This window comes from Brassica napus, chromosome C1, assembly GCF_020379485.1.
Source record: "Brassica napus cultivar Da-Ae chromosome C1, Da-Ae, whole genome shotgun sequence".
Classification (NCBI taxonomy): domain Eukaryota; kingdom Viridiplantae; phylum Streptophyta; class Magnoliopsida; order Brassicales; family Brassicaceae; genus Brassica; species Brassica napus.
Window position 1 is genome coordinate 22,059,213 of NC_063444.1, and position 9,315 is coordinate 22,068,527.

Below are 9,315 nucleotides of genomic sequence, written 5' to 3' on the forward strand. Positions count from 1 at the left end.
TTTGGCGTCGTCAATGAGGTTAGTTTACGGTCGCGATGAGATTATAGAGAGAGAGAGAGAGAGAGAGAGAGATCCAGAAAACATGGCGTGGTTAGCCAGATCCATTGCGAATTCTCTGAAGATCGACGAAGAAGAAGAAGACGAGAAAGAAACGATTGAAGATCCCGGTTCCGATAAGCCGTCTTCACCGTCGGCGTTGAAATCGCAGTCACCACGAGGCGTGAAGGAAGACATCTCCGAACTCACAAAGACCTTTAGAAGTCAGCTATGGGGTGTCGCCTCGTTCCTCGCACCACCGCCTTCTTCCTCCGATCCGACGGATGAGGAGACACGGAAGTCGTCGGATCTCGCGGAGGGGGACGAGGATCTGATGGCTGGGATGAGGAGCGATTTCGTGGAGATCGGAGGTAGGTTCAAGACCGGGATCTCGAAGCTCTCGGGGAACTTGCCTGTATCGGAGATTACGAAGATGGCTTCGAGTTTCTGGCAAGGAGGGGATTCGGAAGAGCGTGATGGTGTTGGAGATGTGATTGGTGTGACGGAGGAAGTAGTTGGGTTCGCGAGGGATCTTGCTCTGCATCCTGAGACGTGGCTTGATTTCCCCTTCCCTGAAGAGGATAATAACTTCGATGGTACGTTTTCGATTTGCTTCACATTGTATATTGTAATCAGACGTTCTCTTAAGTGCATTGTAGCAATTGGAATCTATAGAAGAGTTGTGTGATGTGTTATATCTTGAGTCTATACCCTAAGTTGTTTGCTATGATCTCTTGGCTGGCTGGAGTTATCGTTTATATTCATTCTGGTATTGATCATGTGTTTAAGCGTCTAATTCTTCTCAATCGTTTGCAGACTTTGAGATGACTGATGCTCAGTATGAGCACGCGCTGGCTGTGGAAAGGGTTGCAACGGGTCTAGCTGTTTTGCGGATCGAGCTTTGCCCAGCGTACATGAGCGAGTATTGCTTCTGGAGGATTTACTTTGTACTTATGCATCCTAAGTTCAGCAAGCATGATGCCTTGCTTCTCTCTACTCCTCAGGTATGCTTGATTCTCTTACTCCACTCTCTCTTTTCATCTGTTTTCAAGTTTTGAAGCTAATCTGATTTTTATTGGAGCTTATGTTTCAATGGAAGATTCTCAGGGCTGATAATAAACTTTAATAGTATCATTTGAGTTAGGTTTGCAAAGTTTAGGGAATGTTATATGTATAACTAATAATTGAGAAAAGAGTTGTGAGACTTTTCTGATGTGAATCATTGTATTTTTCCTTTTTCAATAAAGGTGCTTGAATCAAGAGCATTGTTATCTCATGAGCTGCTGCATAAGAGAAACAAAGCTGCAGTAGTGCTGCCAGAGACTAGTGGTGATACAGGAACTGCTAATGCCAATGAGGAACCACTTACTGTGTCTTCATCAGAGCCAGTCAAGACCATCTCTGTCGAAACAATACATTCGAGTGAGACATCTGAGGTTGAGACGGAAAAGCACCCAATCGAGAACAAGCCAGTCACTGGATCTTCACCTAGAGTCGTTCAAGTCGATGATGATGATGATGATGATGATGTTGATGACTGGTTGAAGGATGAAGATAATGCCGGAACTGTTAGCTCCACCGTAGCAACCAAACATGTTGTGGATGAGGATGAAGATGTAACGTTCAGTGATCTTGAAGAAGATGACGACGATGTGCCAGTGAATTACAAGAAATGATTCTTGAATCCTCAGCCCTACGAAGTTAAGTTTTATTTAAACGCTGCCTGTTGAAGAAGATTGTGCCACGGCCGGGCTCAGGTAAGCCGGAAGAAGAAAAGAATGAAGGCACTAGTGTTGATGACAAAACTTTGATGCAGTATTGTGTGATCTGTGACCCTTACTATCCGTTTAATTGCAATTATGTTTGTGTACGCTCTCTTTCGAGAACCTGCCGGGCTTGTAAATAAACCAGCACCATGTCATGATAATTAGTTATGCAAAAATATACGAAATGTATGTAAGTGTTACGTAAATAACGGGAAAGTCTGTATTTTTATTAGACAATAAGGAGTTTTTTATACAAGGAATTACATAAGTATGAAATACTAATACAATATGAAATACAATAACATAAGAATATGAGTTTCCACCAGACCTTGGTTTATAACACTCTTTTTTAGAAGACCATTTCCGAACTGGTTTGTAATACGCTTTGGATGTTGCTTCATAAAATCTTTACTAGGAAAACCCTATGGGATAAAACCATGGTGAAGGAAAAAGAGTACAACACGTATTACTCCCCCTGTTGAGTACATCTCTGGATGTCAGTAACGCCTTAGTAATTAGATCCACCAAATCCTCGTCTGAGTGAACTTGGACGAACAAACAACCTGTATCACCAATATAATTTACCCTTCTTCGGGTAGGTTAGTATCAAATGGACCCAAGTCTTTAGTTCCTTGTAGGTAACAAAAATATGTATAATCCCGTTCTAGTGCCTTTGGATCGATCATGAGCTATATCTAGCTAATAGATTACGACAAATTATTTATCTAGCCTTGTATGGCTCACCAAATCCGTCAAAACTTTATGGCACTTAGACATGACATTTCGGGACCAAGGATCTCCTCATTTTCTTCATTAGGGGCGAAATTATCTTATCTAAACTGAGGAACCTTATAATTATGGGACTTGTCAATTCGTAAGCTTAGTCCATATCAACCTTCTTGAGAACGTTATCTATGTATGTTATGCATAAGGATTTTCTTTTCAAGGTGCTCAATGTATAATCCAATATATAATCTTGTTTTCCCAAAACCTTTCATGTTGAATTCGAATTCTTTCTTGATGTATTCTATCTTTGGGAAATTTCTCCAAAGGTTCCTAGGATATTCAAGTCGTTCACATAAAGATATTCAATATTGTTCTCGAGAACTTGATGTGTTCGGTAGTTTGATACCCTCTGAAACTTTCACATAAATTTCGTTATCGAGTGGACCATATAGATATGTATTTTATTTGCCAGACTTATAAGGAATCAGAATGTCGTTGCATCCACCACATAGGAGTATGTCTCTTTTATAATTGATTTCAGGTCTTTGTGAGAACCTTATGCAATTTCGCCATTCTTATTTTGTTTTCCCCCCAAAGACTTACTTATGTCCAACTGGTTTGATTATATCTCTTCTCTTAAGAGATTTCATATACCACGTCTTATAGCATTATCAATTTGCTTAATCAATTTCTCTGAGTAATTTCTCTGAGTGCACTCTATGATAGACATTGGTTTCATGATCCTCGCTTTTGTCAAGCGCTTTTGTATTCAAATATTGTATCATCATCGACGTCGATATTATTTTACCGGTTCCATTTATAATCCAGACATGACATAATGCATTTAGATCTTATTATTTTCAGGTACCTGATCTTTATTCATGGTCATGTCTAAGGTTTCCTTTGAAAAACCTTAATTTTGTATCTGCCATTTCAATTTTATGCTCTTCTCATTTTCGAGTAATACATGTATGAAACCTTATTATCTTAACTAAGTCCAATATCAATTTTATTAGAGCATAACCCGCTGATGTTAGGAGTTTTCAAGGCTCCTAAGACAAATGTTGTAGTATAAAAGATTGTCGAACCAGTTCTGAGGGATATCAAAGCACTGAGAATGCAAGTACTCACTTAATCTAAGTGCAACCAATGATTTAGATGAGTTTTAAGCTATGACTAAAACTAGAAAGCAATAACAGAATGATACTTTCTTGACTAAGGGAAAAGAGAACTCATGGGCATAGAGATTAGACCTTGGGTGATCAAGTATCGAATTAAGGATGGCAAATGATCAATCAAACTATCAACCTCAAGCCTAGACACAATTCTAAGCAAGCTCTATGTCTAGATGAATGCTCATTTGCTAACATATCTCAAACATCAAATGTCTTTGGTTGAATAATATGAAAGCAATCATTACTAACAAGTCTATTAGCTATCTTAGCATCTTTAACAACAAATGTCTTTGGCAAAGTATACTAAAAGCCTAGGAGAGTTGTCTCAGGCATTTCATCAAACACCTTTTGGGTGGGAAATGTCTATTGATCAACTTTTGAGTGGCCAACTCAGAAGATGCGTTATCAATACTCTACTAGCAAGGAACAAGAATGATCTACACTAAAACATCCTAGAACTAACCTAATCACCCTTGATCTCCCTAACCCATGAATTCAAAAGGTGATTACTCACTAATCTCCATGATTCCTCTTAAACCCATATTGGATTTCAGATTAATCATGTAGAGAAATAGATAAGAAATCAACAAGAACACAAGAACATAACAATCAAAATCCAAGAGATGAACTTCTCAAGAGAGTTTTTGTGTATTTCTCAATAGATCAAAAGATAATCTGCCTGGTGGCTACCAAAGATGTTTAAAACATAGGTTTTTGAAATGTAAAACGTCCAAAATAAATTGCAAAAAGGTCCTTGAGAAATCATGATTTTCGGCTGCAAAATAACGCGGAGCGACTTGCAGGTGTCTCTCCGGAAAGTCGCTCCAGGGCCGATTTTTGGTGTCTCCGGGTGAGAGGTCCCGAGCGACTTTGGTGTGTCGCTCCAACGGGTCGCTCTGGATCGGGAGCGACCTTGGTAGGTCGCTCTGAGAGGTCGCTCCAGGGTCATCTAAGACTGTTCGGAGTAACGAGAACGCGAGCGACTTCATGGCGTCGCTTTAGGAAGGTCGCTCTGAGAAGTGGGACACAGCGACTTCGTGATGTCGCTCCGGGAGGTCGCTCCCATGCTCGGTTCGTCCAATGGTCACCTTTTCACCTCTTTTGAGCTCCAAATGCACTCGAATGTCTCCAATAACCTCATGTGGTACTCCAGTACCTAATAGAGACTCATGTATACAAAAAATCCAACCTAAACATGGCTAAATCCTAGTCTATATGATCAAAATGCACATGGACGAATGGATAAGATAATGGAAATATGCAAGATATCAACTCCCCCAAACTTGTTCTTTTACTTGTCCACAAGTGAACTTTCTAGAACTCATAGGGAGAGAGGTTTGAAGGTGAGAGCTCATAGCCAAAAGAAACACACAAAGCACTCAAATCAACATCTAAATTCAGCATTAGTATACCCTCTCTTATTATACTCTAGCTTCTCTAGGCCTATTCAACTCTTTTCATACCTACACTCATCATCATGCATTCACACATGCAAATCAGCCAACTCTCAAGTTCATTAAGCATAGCATCAAGTGAATTCTTGCAAATGGTCAATTGGTGCAAATCATTTGGTTGAGTAAGGGAAAGCTTTTATTCAAGTGGGTCATGAGGTTCAAAATCCATGATCTTTTAATGTGGTTTACTCTCAAAACAAGTAGCCTTGACATTGCACAATGCTCAATCTCCATTGTTCTACCCTTTTCCTAATCATACAATTACACAATCATTCCCAAATGTCAAACCCAACTCACATCTCTCACCAAAAGATCCTAAAAAACTTTAACTCCTTCTCTTTGAAATCTACAAGGGATTTTCCACAACCTCAAAACATTACTTAGCTCCTAACAATTTTGCTAGCCCCATTTTTCTTTCTTTTTCTTTTCTTTTTATATTTTATTTTATTTTATTTTATTTTATTTTTATTTTTTTATTTTTAGATGGGGGCCAAGACTTTTCATAACTTGAGCTAGAGGTTTTTCTACTTATCCCAATAAGACAATTCACGTAAACACAAAGAGTCACTTCTTTTCCTTTTTCATTGCTCCCAAATAATAATCACAACTCTCACCCCCCACCTATAGCTAGACAATAGAGTGCCCAATCTAGCAAGAATGAAGATCAAGCATTGTCGTTCCCGATACTCTCAACATTATGCACATGTAAGACTTTCCGAAGAAGGCCTCACTCATCAAACAATGAAAGCTTAAAAGAAGGGAAAGGTTTTGGGAGTGGTCTACCACTAGAGTTTGTCAAAATAAGATTAGCATAAAGGATGTGACAACTCAAGTGTGTATAGCCATGACTCAGTACACAAGGGACCATGAGCAAAAAGTATTAAGTTCGTTCAGTTCAAATAAGGTTGTAGTTGGCTTCAAAGACTGAGTTTCAGCAATCAACAAGTTTCAGGAAGAGTCTTCAAGGCTCGAAGCATACAAGTGTTTTTGAGAGGTGCATAAGCTATTCAGGTGCAAAGTAATGTTCTTTACAAGGCATTTCAAATCATTGCTCCCAATGCAAGTAAATGCAACCTATATGCTCTAGACTCTCCTAGAAATGCCAATGATGCAAACTAAATGAATATTTTTTTTTATGCAAATATATATGTATAATGCAATGCATGAGACTCAAAATCATCAAAGCAAACGTGATCAAATACTTGGTACCTCCCCCAAACTTAAATGACACAGTCTCTGTGTTGTCAAGGAGAGAGAGATACCCAAAAAGAGAAAACTAATATGCAAAAACGAAATGGTATATACAAGGGAAAGTAGTGGGTTACCTTCTATGGAGAATGAGTAGAGGGAGATGCTCCCTCCTCGTCGTCCTCAGGTGGTAACTCTTCAAGGTGCTCATCAGTAAGAGTGCCCATCTCTTCAATGTAGAAGGCTTGCCCGAACACAGTTGGTTTCTTCATTTTCTCCTTGATGTCAAAGTGGAGAACATGCCCTTTACCCAAATGGAGATCAATCGTGCCCTCTTTCACCTTAACAATTGCTCCTGCTGTAGCTAAAAATGGCCTTCTAAGAATCAATGGGTCGTGAGCCTCCTCACCCATCTCAAGCACCACAAAATCTGTAGGTATCTCATACCTTCCAATCTTCACAGGTAGGTCCTCTAAGATGCCCACAGGGTACTTCACTGAACGATCAGCTAACACCAGAGAGAGTTTACACTTCTTGTACTGAGTGAATCCAAGCTTCTTTGCAACAGACAAAGGCATCACGCTGACACTAGCTCCCAAATCGCAGAGACATTTCTCAAATACCATAGGTCCAAGAGCACAAGGTAGTGTGAAGCATCCTAGATCCTCTAACTTCTCTGGAACATCAAGCCTCTGGATGATGGCACTGCACTCATGGGTAAGAATCATCATGCTTTCCATTTCCTTCTTCTTTGCAGCTACAACATCTTTCAGGAACTTGTTGTATTGAGGAATCGACATGAAAGCATCGATGATGGGAATTGCAACCTGAGCTTCACTCATTTGCTTGTCAAACAAATCCTTGTACTTCTCTAGCAGCTGCCTCTTGAATCTACCAGGGAATGGTAGTTTGGGTTCATAGGGAGGAGGAACAAAAGAATTCTCACTTGCTGGAGCAAGAACTTCACCATCCTTCACTGTTTTCTTTTCTTCCCCAACCTTTCTTTTACCCTTGGCTTCCACAATCTTCTCCAAGATTTCATCATTGATTTTTTCATCAACAATCACCACTTCATCATCTAAGTTGATGGCCACCTCCTCACCTAGTTTCTCAGCATCCCTGGTGAGGGTTGTAGGAGGTAACTGCTTACCACTCCTAAGGGTGACAGCTTTGGCATCCTTGGGGTGTTGGTCAGATTTTCCAGGTAGAGATCCTTGTTGGCGAGTCTGGTGAGTGTTCATGGAAGCAAACTGATTCTCTAAATTCTTGACTGTAGAAGCAAGATGTGAGAACTTGTTGTTGAGCTCATTGTAGCTCCCATCAATCTTGGAATGAAGGTTTTTTCAACTCATAACCAACATGCTTCTCACTTCTAGTCTGAGACTCCAAGATTTGTTTCAGCAGGGTGTCAGTGCTGCTCTCTTGAGGAGCAGAGGAACCAGATGAGGGGTTTTGCTGAGGTTGATAGCTGCCTTGCTGGTTGTTTCGAGGCGGATAACCACTCTGTTGGTTGTTGGGATAGGATTTCTGTTGGTAGTTGTTGTACTGAAAGTTGGGCTCTTTTTTGTACCAGCTACCATTGTTGTTGATGAAACACAGCTCTTCCTGACCTTCCAAACCCTCAACCTCATGGACAACAGGTGGTGTATCTTGGCTTGGGTTACCAACAAAGTGCAGCTGCTCTTGTGTGGCTTTATCAGCAAGGAGGATGTCTATCTTATCCTGTAGAGCTTTCAACTCCTTCCTCGTCTGCTTATCATCTGTTCGACTGCTTCTGTCGTGGTCTCCACTGTAGACTGCATCACTCTTTACCATGTTGTCAACCAGCTCCTCTGCATCTTCCTCAGTTCTCCCCAAGAAGAACCCATTGCTAGCTGTATCCAGTCTGGCCCTGTACTTAGGAAGAGCACCACGGTAGAATGTGCTCAGCAAGCTCTCCTTAGAGAAACCATGGTGTGGGCATTGAGCTTGGTAGCCCTTGAATCTCTCCCAGGCTTCACTGAATCCTTCCAAGTTCTTCTGTTGGAAACTGGAGATCTCATTTCTCAGCTTAGCAGTTCTTGAGGATGAGAAGAATTTCTCCAAGAATGCTCTCTTGCACTCATCCCAAGTAGCGATAGAGTCGCTGGGTAGAGACTTCTCCCACTGACGTGCCTTATCCCCCAAAGAGAAAGGGAATAACTTCAGCTTCAAGGCATCCTCAGACACACCATTGGTTTTTGACAACCCACAGTAGCTGTCGAACCTATCCAAGTGATCAAATGGGTCCTCTAGAGCCAAGCCATGATACTTGTTGTTCTCGATCACGTTGAGGAGTCCTGACTTGACCTCAAAGTTGTTGGCTGCCACAGCGGGTGCTCGGATTCCCAGTCTATGACCATGAATGTTGGGCCGGTCATAAGCACCAATGGGTCGAGCTGCCCGAGGTTGGTGTTCTGCCCCTTGCGGTGGATCTGCCATATCAATATCCAAGTGTGCTTGGTGTTCTTCTTCTCTTGTAGCTCTAGCACACTCCCTCTCTAAAGCTCTGATGTCTGCTACTATTGGAACTAGGTTTGATGGACCCCTGCTCCTCAAGTTCGTACACCTGAAACTTAAATGTAGGTGAAGAGGAAGAATCAATAACAAAACAAAATAAAATGACTTAGTCTCAAGCAAGTGACTAAATCTCAATGTTTAAATCTGCTCAGAATTTGGCAACGGCGCCAATTTGATGTTAGGAGTTTTCAAGGCTCCTAAGACAAATGTTGTAGTATAAAAGATTGTCGAACCAGTTCTGAGGGATATCAAAGCACTGAGAATGCAAGTACTCACTTAATCTAAGTGCAACCAATGATTTAGATGAGTTTTAAGCTATGACTAAAACTAGAAAGCAATAACAGAATGATACTTTCTTGACTAAGGGAAGAGAGAACTCATGGGCATAGGGATTAGACCTTGGGTGATCAAGTATCGAACTAAGGATGGCAA

General features: G+C 40.9%; 1 protein-coding gene and 1 non-coding gene across 2 annotated transcripts; both read left to right on the forward strand.

Annotated features, from left to right (window-relative positions):
• BNACNNG24920D lies at window positions 1–2,062 on the forward strand. Its single transcript, XM_013877501.3, has 3 exons — window positions 1–632; window positions 853–1,040; window positions 1,284–2,062. Exons 1-3 carry the CDS (start codon window positions 14–16, stop codon window positions 1,710–1,712), a joined length of 1,236 nt encoding a protein of 411 aa, XP_013732955.2. The 5' UTR covers window positions 1–13; the 3' UTR covers window positions 1,713–2,062.
• A 6,228-nt stretch (window positions 2,063–8,290) lies between these two features.
• LOC125581030 lies at window positions 8,291–8,397 on the forward strand. The gene has a single exon (XR_007318741.1). It is a non-coding gene; the product is annotated as a small nucleolar RNA R71 (small nucleolar RNA).
• Window positions 8,398–9,315: the final 918 nt, after the last annotated feature.